Raw genomic sequence first — 17,777 nt, 5'->3', positions numbered from 1 at the left:
TTTTTGTAAATTTTTTTATACGATTTTGGAGGATTTTTCACAAAAATAATTTTGCCTCACCAGCGAGTAGCAAGCCTAACTTGTTTTTTAAGAATCCACCTCGTTTCGAACCTTTCAAATTTAAACGAAATTTTTGGGCAATTAATTCTGATTCCGCAAAGCTTTCTACTAAGAAAATATACTGTTTACAGCTGACTTTTAACTATGTATGAAATGAAAAAAAACATGCATTCGTGACAAGATGTGTACAAAATTTTAACCAATGAAATTAAATGTATGTACCGATGCGATTCTCCTATTGGCTCAATCAGACATTCCCTCTCTTTCTTAGTACCTTTATTGTCTTTTTAAAGACCGTTCGAATATCTTTTCAAAGAATATGAATTATGTCATCATGATACATAAATCCATTGTACAAACTATCCACTGTATCATTCATGGATACATCACACTCTCCAAAACAAAATGTATTATTTTGGGATACATAAATCCATTGTACATACTGTATCATTGATAGATACATCACATACTCTAAAACAAAATGTATTATTTTTGGATACATAAATCCATTGTTCAAGCTGTCCACTGCATCATTAATGGATACATCACATTCTCTATAACAAAATGTATTATTTTTGGATACATAAATCCATTGTTCAAGCTGTCCACTGTATCATTAATGAATACATCACATTCATTAAAACAAAATTTATTCAGGATACATATCAAGTCTTTTTAAAGACCGTCCGAATATCTTTTCTAAGAATATGTAGGTATTTTTCCGATATGGCATTAGTATTAGCAATACTAAAAGTTTAGGTATATGGTTCAATCTAATATTTCTGAAAGAAAAAAATTTACTAAAGACAAACATCTTTTAAAACTTAAAAGAAATACTTAAAATTTGACCAAAATTAGGGTTCAATAAACAAATTAAATAAAAGGCTAATAATAATAAAGAAAAATCTTTTGATAGTTTTTTTATGCTCTAAATCCTTCAATGAATAGAGTCAGGGTTCTTTATTATTATCCTTTAGTAGGTTAATAAAAATGTAAATATAAAGTGTTTTATTAGAACTACCAAATTTATTGTTTTTTATTATTGCATACAAAAGTAAACCAAACTTTTCAGAGAAATATTGAACTATTTTTTTTTATTAATTAGATTAATGAATAATAAACATTTTGGTACATTTATTAGAAACTTTTTGTGTACTTGTAGAAACAACTAAAAAATATTATATGAATAGTTATAAACCTAGTAAGAAGTATATCTTCAATGAACAGACTATCGTCAGGGTTAAAAGTAGAAAGACACTAGACAGCTTATTGGATTGATAGATAGATGGATACACAGGTGGCTAGATATACAGGTAGATAATATTATATCCTTAGATAGATAGGTAGATATATAGGTAGAGGGATAGTAAATATAGACTGGTTAGGATATCTCCAGTGTTTTACCTATAAGCAGGATAGAAAATAGATAGATAGGCAGCCAGATACATATTTTTATACATATGTCAAAAATACAAATAATATGTTAGATGTAAGTTTGCCAGGAGAATCGATTTTATTTTCAATTATACAGTTGAAATCTAGTTTACAATAAATACATCCATTGCACTGGCGAAAATACATCCACTGTAAATTTGCTGCATGTGTAAATGGCAGTCACCCAGATAGATATATAGGTAGATAGATAGGTACATGGATATTTAGTATAAACCTGGTAAGAAGGATATCTCCAGTGTCCAAGCCATCATCAGGATAGAAGATAGTAAATCCACCACGTGTGTCTCCCTCTATAATAGAACATATGTTAAAAGTGAAGCTTTTCTATATATAATTAAGGTCTGTACAAACATCCATCCGAACATACGTAACAATTAGCTTTTTCCGTTAATTTAGGCATGTTAGATCTGTCCTATCAATTTTAAACTTTGTGTGAGGATTTCTGTAACATTCAGGTAAGATCTAGAAAGTGTAGCAGCGTTAAAATCGTTACAAGAAAGTCCTTGCATCTACTTAAATGATGCTGATTTTTAAAGTTTTTGTATGATGTAATCATCCTATTTGTGTGATTTTTGGAACATCGAGGACACAAAGTACAAAGTTTTAAGTGAAGCATTTCTTGAAATGTAAGTATGCCCTTTAACAGAATCCTGTAATTACGCATCAAGTCTACATACATGTTTGTGTACACCATTAAGATTCACAGTTTCGCTTTTATGGATGTTGTCATCCTTGGTACTTTAAAACAAATCTCTTAATATCTAAAAATATAATAATTTGACTAAAAAATTATTATCATTCGTTATGTATCGGTTAAAGGTAAGTAAAAAGTATAGGTTGGTGATTTGTTGCTTGACTAAGAGGGTGAACAAAAAACCTTTTTAATATGAATTGGTAGGAAATAGAATGCATAAATTCAGCTCAATATTGCAGCTACAAAAAACAGGGATATGGGGATAAGAAAATGATTGGTTAATTAATCGAATCATAAGTCTATAAATGTGTAATTGTGCTTTTGATATTGAATATCTATTGCGAGGAGTATTTGATTCATCTATCCACAATTGTTCCCTCCCTTCCTGAGATAAAAAGTCAAAGTTATGCATTTTAACAAATTAGATTTTTTCAATAAAGAAGCTAGAGCAGTCGTTCTTACAAAACAGTAAATAAAATGTGGTTATTTTCATAAAATTATTCTTTTAAATTATCTTGCATTATTTCAATTAATTACTTAAGCATAATATGATTTTATTGCGATGTATGAAAAACTGTTTTTTAAACTTTTTTGTTCAAATCCCCCGTTCAATATTGTATATATTTTTTAGTTAACATTAAAGGTGAAATTTTCTAAACTATTATTTTTAAACTATAGAAAAGTTGGAGGCAAAATAGTTTGATAAACACAACAATTATAAATTTTCGTGAAAATACAGAAACACTTCTTTCCGATTTAGGAAGCATTGACTGTGCAATCAATAGAAGTATTTTTACAACTGATCAAGGCCATAACAACCAACCATTCTAATTCTAAAAACATTTAGCAAATCGACAAATTTATTTACAAAGCATGAATGTTCAATAATGGCATACTTACTTCTTTTTAAATTAAATACCAATTTAGCATGAAAATAGGTATTGAGAGAAGAAAATTATTTCATTTCACATCATTATTGATTTAAAATTCTTAACCTAATAAGGGAATATACTTAAGACCTTTATTGTGTTTTATGTAAAAGTTTTTGTAGATATGATAGAATTAGTTACATTGTAATTAAATTTGAGGCCAATAATGGTTATTTCTTTCTAAATCAAAATAGCCTAAAACCTAAACCAGGAGTAAAACAAAGCTAGTATAAATACTGTAAGCCCACAGTCAAACAGATATCCAAATATTACAGGGTACAAAAAAAATCGTGAACATTTAGTACTGAGAAGTTTCATCAAATTAATTTTCAATCATTTCTTTACCTATTAAAGTCCAAGAAATGGCGCTGGCTCCTCTGTGTCTAGGCAGGATGGAGGGGTGGTAACAGATACTCTTGTGCTTAGGGTGGTTGATTACCTGGGATAATATCAAATATATTGCAAAGGTATTTTTTTTTATTTAAAATGTCTCATGTATGTATAGGAATGAAATACAATCATAGAAAGATATTTTTTTATGAGATGGAAATCCTAATATCTAAAGGTTTCAATAGACTAAAGGTTTTGATTCTACTAGCTAGATGCTGTGCCATTAATTAGCCCATAGATTATAATCATATGATTGCTTTCATCAAGCTTTCCAGGTCACAATTCATACGTTTATTCATTTCTAAGATAATTAGAATCAAACTAACATTTATACATACTGGTTTATATAATTGTGTGATGTCAAACCAAGAATTAGGGTACAAAAAAGAAAAATCAACTATTTGCCCTTTGATTTTGTTAATTCTAACAACTAAACAAGCAATGCAATTATTCCTTTAATTATATTTGTATAAACTAGTAACGTTACCTCCAAAGGAATAAATTGTGAGCAGTAAGGCATAACATTCAGATCAGCATTTACACTTTTATATTGTTCCAAAACCTATAATAAAGTATTTATAATGAAAAGCATTGACAATTTAATATATTTAGTTCTAAAAACCTAGAACAATAGTAATTTATCGCATCGTATTATAAACAGCTTTCCGTGGATATAAAAATGTATGACTGTAAGATTAAAACCAGTTTTGTTAGACCCGAAATGCCGAAAGCACGGGCTAACAAAACTGGTTTTTATATTATGATTGTACATTTTTATATTCGAAGAAAACTCGATATAAGAAGATGAGATGATACATGATTTTTCAGTATGGCTTAAAACCGGTTCTAATCCAGCCGTTTCGAAGCCATACTGGAAATGTGTTTGTTATGATCAGCATAGACAATTTCTATATTATTCCAACACCTAGAAATAAAGAGGAAATATGATTTTTATCTCCCATTTGGTGCAACTAAATGAAGACAAACATATATTATCTATGTAAAGAATGTTTGAAACGTCATATATAAAGGCAATTTTAAATCAATCTACACCTCTTCTTTACTACAAACAATGATTAACTACAAACTACTTTTTTTTGTATAAAATTAATACAATAAAAATAGATAAAACTGCCGATATGCATTGGTATACTTATTTTCTGATATCTTATTGTGCAAATTCATTGCCAAAAAGAAACATTGTCTTGAAAATCTTGTCGTTTTAGAAGTTGCTAATTTAGTGTTCCTCCCCCAGGGGAAATGTCACATATGATTCCTCTCATCTGATCTGTCTATGTCTCACTTCAGATTTTACATTTGTAACACAGAAAAAAATCTTATTATCCAACTCTTACATATTTATTGAGAATGAATTTTAAATTTTGTGCCTATTGGTCAATTTTGCTTGTTAAGAGACACAGACAAACATTCATTAAACAATTAGTTGAAAAAATTAGAATTTCTAAATATAAACATAAGTAAATGCATTTTCAACTTTATACTTGAATAGCTTTTGGCATTACAAAAATGCTTAATTATAAAGTTTCAAAATTGATTGATTTATATAAAGAAATGTTTTTTTTACTACTCTTTAATCAATTTTACACTTCCTAGCTAAAGAATGGCAATGGCGTACAGAACAATAAACTATGAAATAGCCATTCTACTTTTACTAATAATAATCTTTTATTTAAGTAAATATACCTATTCCTATTTTATCCAAATGTGACAAAACTGGCATAAACTATTCCTCAGCAAAAGCAGTTTTAAGAAATATGAAAACATGTAATCACGAAATATAAAATTCTTGATAATTTTAGCTTATAGTATTCACCTCATAATTCTATGCATTTATGAATCATGGATAAATATTTTGTTATTTCAACATAAACTACTAACGGCATTAATGAGTTTTGTATTCAAACGGGTAGTAAATGCAGATAAATAGCCTATCCCATAACAAGACTTTAACCTTTAAGAAAATACATAGCCTAATACCATCCCGAAAGCTTCAATAAAATGGAGAACTTAATCGGATCAATAGTTATTGTAATCTTAAACTACAGATAAGAAACCTTACTTCTTTTTATGATAGGATAACAAATATCTTGGAGACAAGGCAATACTTACATTTTCGGGTTTAAAAGATATTATTTAACTAAATTTTTCTTTAAACATTTAAATAATTTTTAATTATTTTTTGTCTAAGATTTCCAAAACTACTGATCTGATCGGTTTTATTTCCGAGTGATCTTTACATTTGTTATACAGTGTTTTAGCTTTTCTATCCCGTTCCATTCAGAAGATATTTTATACGAAGCAGATTATTAATATAAATTTACATGCATGTCTGCAACTTTTTTTTATCATTTGATAACGTTAAAAACGTCTTTTTCAAGTTTTGAACAACATTCCTATATATATACCCCTGCTCTGATTCACTGCATTTTTATACAATTTTACAGTGCAAACACAATTTATGAATTTTACCTTTTCAAAAATCTATCATTTTATTTCAGGGGCGTGCCAGGGGGTGTGAAAATTAATGGGGTGATTAAAGGGAAGACAAACTTTGCCAATTACAATTACGATAAACTCAATTACACCCCTAAAATCAATACACATTCGCGCATACTTCAAGATTATCCTTTATCCTGAAAACATGATATTCAAAATACTTTACAAAATTCTAGGAAAGGAAAAAATCCTAGTCCAAAAATTTGATATACACTACCTGATTATTTCAATAAAACCTCTAAAAATTTAGATTATAAGGTAGTGTTAAACTCATCAAAGACTTAGAGGTGGCAAAAAATCCTGTCCCATCCCATGGAAAAATTTTATGCACGCGTCAATTCTATTTCATGTTAAGGAAGAATAAATCATTAATAAGTAGGAAATATAATTTTGAAGTACAATTTGCAAAAGTTATCATTTTTACAAGGATGAACTCTTTAATTGTTGCGAAAGTCGTAAGAAATGATAATTACAATTGGAATTATAACGTGTTGCATATCAAAATTTGCGTTTTTAATGGGTTTGGATAGTGCCAAAAAAAGCAAATTTAAAAACATACTAAATAGAGAGAAAATGAGCTTAAATTTTCTTATCTTAAACCAGTATTTTTCTTAGTATAAGCTGGGCGATTTTTATTGTTTTATAGACGAAAACAAAAAGGGAAAAATTAATAATTGATATTAATGTCTATATTTTATGTATTTGTTTTGTTCATAATTAACAATTTGCAATGAAAACTATTAATTAATACAACTAAAGACTGTCTTCTGTCTATCTTCAAATATAAAATAAAAAATTTATGGGAATAAGAAACATTTTTCTACAATACAAGTCTAGAATCATTTCTGTTTTGTTTTAAAAGTAGTTTCACATGTATTTATTAGGTTAATAGATATATATATATATATGGGCATACCTGTCTTTTGGCTATATTAATACCTATACATTTTGTAACAAACTTTATTTATAATCATAGAATGCTCAGCTAATATTTTGATAACTAGCGACATAAATTAAAGTATGTCCTTATACATTATCATATATTATGAAGTTTTGCAACAAATTTACTTACAAATTTGTTTAGACAAATCTGACACTCTACAAGTGTTAATAATTGTTTGTTTTACCATCTCAGCCCAACACTTTTATGAATATTTTTCTCCTTGTTTTTTAAGAAAAAGCTTAGTAAAAAATGTTATTCCATTATGTAAGGAAATGGTGTCTCTTTATGAGTGAGCATGTTTGTGGCATGTATGATAAGTAGGTCTTATTTCACAACATTTGTTTCACCGAAAACAGATCAAGCTGGCAATATGAAATATGGCCTTTTTCGGTTTCTCTAACTAGTACTCAAAGTTGTATAAACAAATGATCTTATTCATATTTGAGGTACATTTATCGATTCTTGATTGGTTGATTTAAACTAGCAGTACCCAAAATTTTTAACCAATATCTTTAATTACTAGAGGGATATTTTGTTTATCTTCATTGGAAATTTACTTTAATTTCATTCCTTTTAAGATCAACTCACAAAACGCACAACTAAAACAAAAAATGAGCTATTTCGCACGTTTAAGTCAACTGCGCGTGCTCCGTCAATTATTGAGTATTTAATGTTTCAAAGTAGGCTATGTTGTACTGCTATTAAAAATGTGCAAATTTAATTTTTACCAAATGTTGTTTAGCCGCAAAAAGGCCTCCCTATGTATTTCTGACCTGATACATAAAAATCTTGATATAAGATGCATAATGATATTTGGCCAAGAAGTTAATGCGTAAAAAGCATACTCTTTATATTGGGAGAAGAAAAAGTAAAAAAAGGCAAAAATATATATGTATCTTTGTGTCAAATATATGAATCTATGTCAGTCTGTCTGTCCATTCTGATATCGAAAACTGCTGAACCGATTCTTCTAGGTGTTTATTATTGAATCTTATTACTAATTTTTAAAGGGAAATCTTCCCTAATCCTTGAAAAATAAGGTTAGAAACACAAAAATAACAGATTCTTACATGACATATTGTTTGAAATTTTGTTATTGTTACGATTATAACACTTAAAAAACAGTGTATACAAAAAACATATGAATTTTAATAAAATTAGATTGTAATGTCAGGGTTTTAAAATAAAAAATAAATTTTTTTTTATAAAATTGTTCTATATTGCGTTGTTTATGATAATAATTATAGATATGTTTCAAGTCTCTTTGAATATTTCAAGTATAAAGTTTAATTAATGTAAAAGATTATTATGTAGAGATCTCGTAGTTTTACCTGAATATAATAGTGAATTAGTTCTTAATCTTAATTTTCGAGATATCAATTTGTATAAAAATCCCCCCCCCCCCCTTTATGCAAATTAATCAAGTATTTCTATAGATTTATTTTTAACAATCGGCAAGAATTTTTAATTGAATTACCTCTGGAATAGCTTCGCCTTTTTTTCTCCATGTTTTCAGTTTAAATACAGGTATACCATCCTTTTCTCCAGCTATAGCTACAGGATCCTAAAAATATTAATATAAATACAGGTATACCATCCTTTTCTCCAGCTATAGCTACAGGATCCTAAATATATTAATATAAATACAGGTATACCATACTTTTCTCCAGCTATAGCTACAGGATCCTAAATATATTAATATAAATACAGGTATACCATACTTTTCTCCAGCTATAGCTACAGGATCCTAAATATATTAATATAAATAAAGGTATACCATCCTTTTCCCCAGCTATAGCTACAGGATCCTAAATATATTAATATAAATACAGGTATACCATCCTTTTCTCCAGCTATAGCTACATGATCCTAAATATATTAATATAAATACAGGTATACCATCCTTTTCTCCAGCTATAGTTACAGGATCCTAAATATATTAATATAAATACAGGTATACCATCCTTTTCTCCAGCTATAGCTACATGATCCTAAATATATTAATATAAATACAGGTATACCATCCTTTTCTCCAGCTATAGTTACAGGATCCTAAATATATTAATATAAATACAGGTATACCATCCTTTTCTCCAGTTATAGCTACAGGATCCTAAATATATTTGAGGAACTATATGTATTCATTTAAGACAACCCTTAATTTTAATAGGACACTTACACATTTGTATGAAGTTTTTCTTGTAAATGAAGCAAATAAAACAAACTAATAAGCAAATAAACTGTATAAAAACTACAATATAAACTAAGTTTTTATATACCATTAACAGAACATGATTTATAGACTACACATTTATATGGAAAATGAATCAATTTTCCTAACAATTTATTTTGTCTTTTTTCCATATATTTTATTTTATCAACAAAATTGTATGCTCTGACCATCATATTTCTACAAATCTTTATTAAATCTAAAGGAATAAACGCAGGGAGAGGGGGCAGTTTAATAACAACGTATTCTCATTCGTTGCCTAAAATTTTTGGGGACTTCGGTTAATTTTGATTAGTTCTTTCAATAATGTTCAAACGTTTCAACCACTTATTTAAATCTACAGAAGGGGTGATTTTGTGTATCATCATTGGGGTTGTACATCAATTTATCGGCCATTGTCTTATCCCTTTAGATCCCTAAATAAGTGTCAATTATTATGTTTTATATTTAAAGTGTACAATAATATATTCAAATTAACTTTACACGCATTTCCCAATCCGTCCCTCCCACTCCCCCAATCACATAAAAGCTTAGACGTCCTTAGGACTGGGCTAACCTGTTTTCCATTTTTATCCATGACAGTAAAGATACCAGCAATCTTATGCCCATCTTTGAGGATAGATCTAAACAAAATTATTTAATTAAAGCCGAATATTATCAAAACTCACAATAATGAATCAAAAAAAGAAAAAAATTCAACAAGAACAAAAACTAAGCTATATACAAGGATGAAAACATGCAGTTTTTTCAAAGAACAGAAAAAGCATGGACGGAAAAACAGAGGAAGAGTAGAAGTTATTGCATAGACGACAGACCAACGAACAAAGTTGATAATATACTGGATGTTCTAGAATAGAGAATATTTCTGCCATCTATCCTAAATAGTAGTTGAGAAAATTACGTTTATCCTAAAATTCCCTCGACTTGCGAACAGCAAAATAGACGGGAATTTTAGTCGTAGAGAAGCTTCGCTACTAAAAAAATATTAATGAAAAGAAACTGTTCATACAAGCAACTGGTGTCAGGGGCGTCCAAGCTTTTTATTTTGGGGGGGGTAAAAATTTTTTAAGGGGGGGGTAATTTGGTTTTGGGGGGGGTAAAATGGCGCGCGAAGCGCGCCGCAAATTTTTTTTACCCCCCCCAAAATTTTTACCCCGGGGGTAAAATTTGCTTGGGGGGGGTAATTACCCCCCCTGAAATCTGTTGGCAGGGGTAAAATTTGTTTACCCCCCCCAAAATTTACCCCCGGGGTAAAATTTTTGGGGGGGGTAATTTAAATTTTATAAAAAATTTAGTATTAAAAATGCGCGCGAAGCGCGCAAAAATTTTTTTTGTTAGATATTTTCTATTTTGGGGGGAGTATATAACCCCCCAAAATGGTTTGGGGGGGGTAAATACCCCCCCCAAAATCGTCGGGGGTGCCTACGGCACCCCCCATGTAGGGGTAATTTTTTTTTGGGGGGGGTATTGTTCACAAAATTTTGGGGGTGCCTACGGCACCCCCAAAATCGTTTGGGGGTGCCAAATGGCCCATTACCCCCCCCCTTGGACGCCTATGACTGGTGTACCTGTATACTTCGGCTGCAAAAGGCGACTGTCCAATTATAGCAATCCTCATCTTTAATGTTATGGGTTGATTCTGAAATAAACGTGAACGTTAAATATGATTAAAGATTTCGAATACAGAAAAAATATCTGAAGAAATGTAAAGTTTTTATTGCTGCGCTACTTACGGTCATAATTGTGATATTGACAAATGTTTAAAATTTATCAATTCATAACAGTAAAAAATAATTTATAATTATCAAATCAACTTAATAAATCAAACAGAACAATAGAAAACAAACTAATTAAGTAGTAAGCAAAACAATAATAAAAGAATTCAATTGTTTAAATGTTCATCAAATGAGAATAAAACAGTTAGGGAGTTGAATCCATTTTTATAGAAGCAGAAATATAATCTATGATTATGGTTTGGACCCTCTAAAACTGTAATCTACCTTTCCACTTTCCCCTCTCTTGGTGAAGATATCTTCAACGCCGATACGATTTTTGAAATGTAAGATTCTACTTTCCCTTCTCTTGGTGAAGATATCTTCAACGCCGATACGATTTTTGAAATGTAAGATTCCACTTTCCCCTCTCTTGGTGAAGATATCTTCAACGCCGATACGATTTTTGAAATTTAAGATTCCACTTTTGCCTCTCTTGGTGAAGATATCTTTAACAAGAGAGACAAAAGTGGAATCTTATATTTCAAAAATCGTATCGGCGTTGAAGATATCTTCACCAAGAGAGGGGAAAGTGGAAGGGTAGATTACAGTTTTAGAGGGTCCAAACCATAATCATAGATTATATTTCTGCTTCTATAAAAATGGATTCAACTCCCTAACTGTAAAAGAAACTATTTCCTAATAATATCAAACCATCAAGGAACATTAAAGGGTTTGCAAAATTATTTAAAATTCACAGAAAACAGTTTTTAAAAAATACATTAAGAAAACTATAAAAGTCCTACCCAAAACAGGCAAACATAACGATTGGAAGACTTAATAAATAAGGACCTAGAATATAAGTTTAAGATCTGCTAATATAAGTTTGTAATGTACATACATACTGTGTGGATAGTTGCTAGGCCAGGCCCCCAAGATAACTGAGCGCAGTTGCGTTTTACTACTGTCAACAGCATAAATACGTGTTCATACAATTTAGCCAATAAGTAATATTAGCTAATGAAATTGCAAATTTTTTTTAGAGATATTACTTGACACACTTCAAAACAAATCGAAATATTTCAGTGTAAGAGAATTTGAGACAATCTTTCTGTTCTTTGATCAGTCAAGCTAACAAATTGATCGATAGAGTTCTTCTTTTCAGGGAAGCCTAATAAAGGTCCTGGGCAGGGTTTTGTATATTTTATGGGAGGGCATATAGAATCCTTAATGAGAAATGCGCCGGAAATAATCATTCTAAGTACTTCCCATAAATTATCCATGAAACTAGAATTTATCCCTAAAAGGCAAAAAACCTTTTGTCAAGTATTACTCAAATAGTGTTTGGTCTGTTAGTTGGTCGGGAATGCTGTTAAAATTAGTAAATTGTAAAGTTTTGCTAAATTCGCAGAAAATTTTAGCTGACAAGGAGAAAACTCCTCCTTATAAACTTGTTTAAATAAGGAGTTTGACGGAAGAAATGGAGATAGATATTTTCTAGAAATTGGTAAAATTTCACGTTTTCTTATTTTCGATTCAATTTAAAACTTATAACCAAATAATTTCAGATAAAAAATGACAAACCCCTAGATAAATAAAACTAAAATAATCATGTAAAAACTAAAATCTGTACACTTTTTATATGTACATTGTACACACTTCCAATGAATCCTGACCCCCCAAAAAAAGATAATAGAATTTCAAGTTTTAAAATTAGGATTTGAGAAATCTCAACAAGTCAAATTGCGTCGTTAGACAAATATGCTTCACAAAATTTATATAATGTTTTACTCAAAATTGTTATTGTTTAAATTTATTTATGTTTAATTTGGATCATTGCCTGTGACCCAATTGTGAATATTTATACTTAAAAGTATTGTTGTCATACTGCTTAATTCAAGCGAGGCATTCTACATTTAGGTTTTGTCCGTCCGTTAATATGACAAAGCCTTTCAAGAGAAGTTAGATTTTCTTATCTTCCATGATTGATCAGAGGAACAATTTTTTTGCGGAAATTCTCAAGGCGCCTGGCATAATATAATATTGATGGCTCTTTAAAAGCTTTGAATCTACATTTTGTATTTTTGTTAGCTCATCTAGATTTTTTGTGTCAATTCCCCCATCCTGAATTGTGCATATTTAAGTTTAACTACAAAATGAAATTCACAGTCAAAAGATCCTAAACTGTTTCGAGTGCCTTAATATAGTGGTTTTTTTTACAGTAAATGTGTCTAAATGGTGCGATACCAATGGTTATTATTTTTCTTGTTATATTATTGTCCATATGCACGTGTTTATAAACATGGTGTTGCTATCTGGAGTTTGTTATTGGATTATACCAGTATATACTAGTTCTCTTTGCATATGTTCCTATCAAGATATGATGTGCCTGTGTGTGTGTGTGTGTGTGTGCATCAAGACTTGTTGTTATTGCGTCCTTAGGCATATGTATACTTAATCTGCATCTTAAAGAGGCATCGAAAATTCATTTAAAAAATTTATATGTTGTGCCTATTGCCTTTTTTTCCGGTAAAATTCTAGATAACAGATAACCAGCCATTTGATTGCATATCCTTCGTCTGGAGATTCAAGCTGTAGGAACAAACTGCGCGGCAGCGTGGAAGTTGTGCTGCTTGAAGTAAGAATCAGCCAATCAAAGCCACACCCTGTCTAATTTACCCTAAGTAGCTAGCAGCCAATCATAGTCAAATTTTCTGCATAAGTAACTGTAAGCCATAGCCACCAAATTTTAATTCAGACATTCTCAGCCATTATAAACCACACTCAGCCGTAGCAATCCCCAACTGCATCCGTCTTTAGGAGGAGGATTGAAATTTATCAACAGCTGCATCCGTACCACTTTAAACGTAGCTGTCTGGATGAAGATCTTCTGATAGTGACTAAGGTATACAGTGACATCCTATTACTTTTAGAAAAGGATAATTTGGTTGAGTCTTGAGCACCCAGTCAAACAAAGTAATAAGTAGTTCAAATGCCGAGACATTCCCACTATTTCTACTTAAACAAATGTTTAATAGTTTTCTAAGGAGTTAGTTGAAATATTTGGGGGCTTGGCAAAGTCCTGGTTTATTCATATCTTTAAAATATGTGTGTAAAGTGTATAAAAAGTGATGGTTTTAAAGTCATAACTTTTATGGACTTCACTTTTCCCATTTTGTTTTTTTTTAAAATGTGGGTGGGAGGAGGCTGGGATTGGGAAAAACATTTCTTACTGAAATTAATGAACCCTGCATTATATACCTTAAAACCTGCACTGGACCAATACACTACTTCCCAGAAAATTAGGTAACGATCGATCATCCAGTTTGACACATATTCTTTAATCTATCATATAGAATAGAATGTCAAATTGTAAATCTTAAAGAAAATAAACAAAACATCTAAAGCAAAGACGACATTAAACAATTAAGCTTAGTTTCAGTTTGGACACAGACATTTTTATTCTTCTTAAACATAGATATATATATTTATTCTAACATTTTTGACATATTTTTTTTTCTTAATGCCTTTTGGCATAGAGAGAGGGGACAATGGGCTGTTTATTACACTAGTCCCCAAAGTTTTAAGAAAACGTTTTTTTTATTCGTTGGCATAACAACTTTGGTGACTTTAGTGAATTTTGATTGGTTGGTTAATTTAGTTAAGTGTTCAAGTATTTCAACCACATATTTTAATCTACAGAAGGGGTAATTTTGTGCATCATCATTCGGGATGTACCATCAATATATCTGCCATTGTCTCCGCTTTGGGGATTTGTCCATAAAATACCCTGTAAAACTTTAGCTATAAACAACAATGCAAGCAACGTTATTTTAACTTTAAGATGGACATACGCTTTTATAAGAAATGCTTAATGTTAGACACAATTTAGTCGACATTAAACCATGAAATTTTATGTCAACCTGATGATTCCAAGTTCAACAGGATAATTTTCCTTGTTATGCATTTCTGTCGATTTAATTAGTCGCATTTAGGTCAATAGATTTGGCAATCATAAACCAATAGTTTTAAACTATATTTAGAATTTTAAAATAAATCCCCTAAAAATGTGATGCACCTTTTTATTATATACATATTAACAAGGCTGATAACATCCATGAAAGCGATTCTCAGTACATGAAAATTATTAAGAAAACTAAAATAAGACGTCATAAAATTGAGGGATTATCCATTTCTTTTTTTAGGGGTTTTCTTTCCCACTCCTCCTTTTGTCATCCCTCATTTTTATGACGTCAGAATTTTTTTTGAGGGACTTTCTTCGTCTTCTAATTTTTCTAAAGGCGATTCTTCTTGGGATGGTGGTGGTACCCTCCCCTAAAATATTTATAAACCTTCCCAGGACCTATGAGAAGTTACCCTATAAAGGAGAACCATATAATTTCTTTAGCGAGATAATTCGGTTCACACAAACAGACAAAAAGACAGATTAACATCCTGATACTTTATAACAAGGATTTATGTACCCGTTTCTAACATTAAATCATTATTTAAAAGTATGTCTGTCTGTCCATGTGTACCGAAGAATCTGGCTAATAGCTTAACTGATATGGTTCTCGAGAAAGATCTTTACAATGCACCTCATCTTTGGTTAAGAATAGAAATTATTTTGAGGAGGTTACCACCTCCTCCTCCAAGAGAAATCGCGCAGAAAATCTTGCCCCTCAAACTTGAGAATAAATTGAAAATGGGGGGAATACTCCCCATCTCTCATGTGATCCCTGAGTCCTCCGGACTCTGATAAAGTAACCCCCTTTGCACCCACTTTGCCCAGCCCCTCCCCTACCCTCCTACTGAATCAACGTGCTGACCAATAAAGAGGTCCATATTAGCAAGCTTAATTTACGACAAATTTTCCCCTGTCAATCCATATATATTCTATATCCATCGCTTTCCCAAACAACAAATAGACAACTAATGTAAAAGATTTCCTTTGAACTAGTATGTACTATGTGAATTGATTTAAATAATTTCTAGTTTTCTAATCTTTGCACTATTTATTTTTTTGTCATAACTGCAGAAAAACAAAAAAAATAAATGCAATTTTATCTAAAGTAAAAAAATAGAGAAAAAATGTAAAATATCATTAATACTAAGTGCAGTAAAAAGGTTTAGTTTTGGTAAATTAGAAAATAGATAAAATAGAGTTTATGAAAAATAAAATGTCAGGGAAACAAAATCTTATATAACAAGTATTGTGTTTTAGAAAATTCAGATATTATCATCTTTTTGGATATTTTCATTCTCATGACAGAAAATAAAAAAAAGGAGTCAAAAAGGATAGAAATAATAATGAAATAAAATCTGGTTGTTCATATGACTTGAAGTTAGCTGATTTATCAAACTCAACTCACAAGATTTAAAAGCACAAGTGCTAAATATTTTCTAAATAAAACCTGTCCCTCTAGTAGTTTTGTATGTATTATTTACAGTGATTGGAAGAATATTATAAAAAAAGTTTGCATTTTTAACTAGATTTTTGAACTCAATATTGACGTATCCATATCCTAAATATGCATGCTTGTATTCTATTTAGACTGACTTATTTCAGTGGAAAATATAGAGAATTATACCCAAAGGAAGCCTAAGCTTTTTTTTTGTAGGGGGAAGGGACAAAATGTATGATATATGAAACATTAACTTTATTTGTGAAAAATAGGGACTTTTAAAAGCTTTTCTATAATTAGGGTCGGTCCGTACGTCCGTAACGGTTAGCTTTTTTCGTTAATATTTTAGGCATGTATGAATTGTCCTTTCGATTTCAAACTTTGCAGGATGATTAAAATGTATATATAACAGTTAGGTACAATTTAGAAGGCGTAGCAACTCTATAATTGTTACAGAAAGTCCGAAAGTCCATTTTAAACATGCTTTTTTTTACTTTTTTAACAACAATTTTTCATGTAAAATAATCATCCTATGCATCTGATTTTTTGAATAATGATTCCTAGGACAACATAGTACAATGTTATAAACGAAGCTTCTCTATAATCAAGTCCTAGAAATGTAAGTATGTCCTTTAACAGTATCCTATATTTAATCAGTTTTTCAACAAATATACTTAAACATTTATTTTCTGCTTATTCAGTTCTGTCACTCTACAATGTTAATGTTTGTTTGTTATACCGTTTAAGAGCTTAGCTTTTATGGAAGTTGTCATTCTTGTTTTTGTGTATTTAGGAGATTTTGGGTGTATTTTGATATTGATACAGTATAAACTCTTAATAAGTATATGTGTCCCTGTTAACTGTTTGTATGTATTGTTTGTCGTTTTCAGGAATATAAAGGGATGAGACATCCCCAAAAATGAAAAAACAATTATCTCTTCTGTAGAACAAAATTATTGATTGAAAAGTTTAAACAAATTAATATTCAAGAAAAAGAAGATTTGAGTCAACGAAGGAGATAACGTGGTTTAAAACTTTGAATACCACACCAGTGTAATTGAAATTCTATTATTCCCTCCCTCCCTGTTGTATGTTGTATGTAGATTTTTTAGGCCTTCCTAATCTCATTATTTCAATACGCATTTTCAAAAATGTGATTTTTAAAGCGTAGCTCAAATATTATTTAATTGTAGTGCCTTAGTTTCTTTATTGTTTTACCAAATTTGTTTTCTGTGTTAGTTCTTTAATTTTTCTTTAATCGTTATATATTTATATTAACGGGTACGTCCCTAGAGGCCAAAAGGGTCTCTGAGAAATGGGGAGGGAGGGGGAAGCTTACATTAAACCTCACTCTAATTTTGTTTTGAAACAAAATGGTATAATTTTTTTTTTTTTTTTCTGGGGGGGGGAGAGTTTCTTGGGGTGCAATTTCTTTTGGAAGG

General features: G+C 30.3%; 2 protein-coding genes across 2 annotated transcripts in view; both read right to left on the bottom strand.

Annotated features, from left to right (window-relative positions):
• The window catches only part of LOC145313729 (cytosolic 10-formyltetrahydrofolate dehydrogenase), a 45,903-nt gene extending 34,021 nt beyond the window's left edge, over nucleotides 1-11,882 (bottom strand). The window contains exons 1-7 of the mRNA XM_080153283.1: nucleotides 11,832-11,882; nucleotides 10,787-10,857; nucleotides 9,775-9,841; nucleotides 8,466-8,552; nucleotides 4,016-4,090; nucleotides 3,484-3,577; nucleotides 1,730-1,805 (exon numbers count right to left, since the gene is read on the bottom strand). Coding sequence (XP_080009409.1) covers nucleotides 1,730-1,805; nucleotides 3,484-3,577; nucleotides 4,016-4,090; nucleotides 8,466-8,552; nucleotides 9,775-9,841; nucleotides 10,787-10,836 — 449 coding nt within the window. The 5' untranslated portion in view covers nucleotides 10,837-10,857; nucleotides 11,832-11,882. The remainder of the gene's footprint in view (nucleotides 1-1,729; nucleotides 1,806-3,483; nucleotides 3,578-4,015; nucleotides 4,091-8,465; nucleotides 8,553-9,774; nucleotides 9,842-10,786; nucleotides 10,858-11,831) is intronic.
• Nucleotides 1-17,777, bottom strand: part of LOC145313731 (dual specificity protein kinase CLK2-like) — a 317,678-nt gene that overhangs the window by 208,421 nt on the left and 91,480 nt on the right. The window lies entirely within an intron of this gene.

Source organism: Acartia tonsa, chromosome 3 (genome assembly GCF_053477335.1).
Source record: "Acartia tonsa isolate MP-2025a chromosome 3, ASM5347733v1, whole genome shotgun sequence".
In the NCBI taxonomy this organism is placed as follows: Eukaryota; Metazoa; Arthropoda; class Copepoda; order Calanoida; family Acartiidae; genus Acartia; species Acartia tonsa.
Note: the sequence above shows the minus strand (reverse complement) of the source record. Positions and strands in the feature narration are given on the sequence as shown.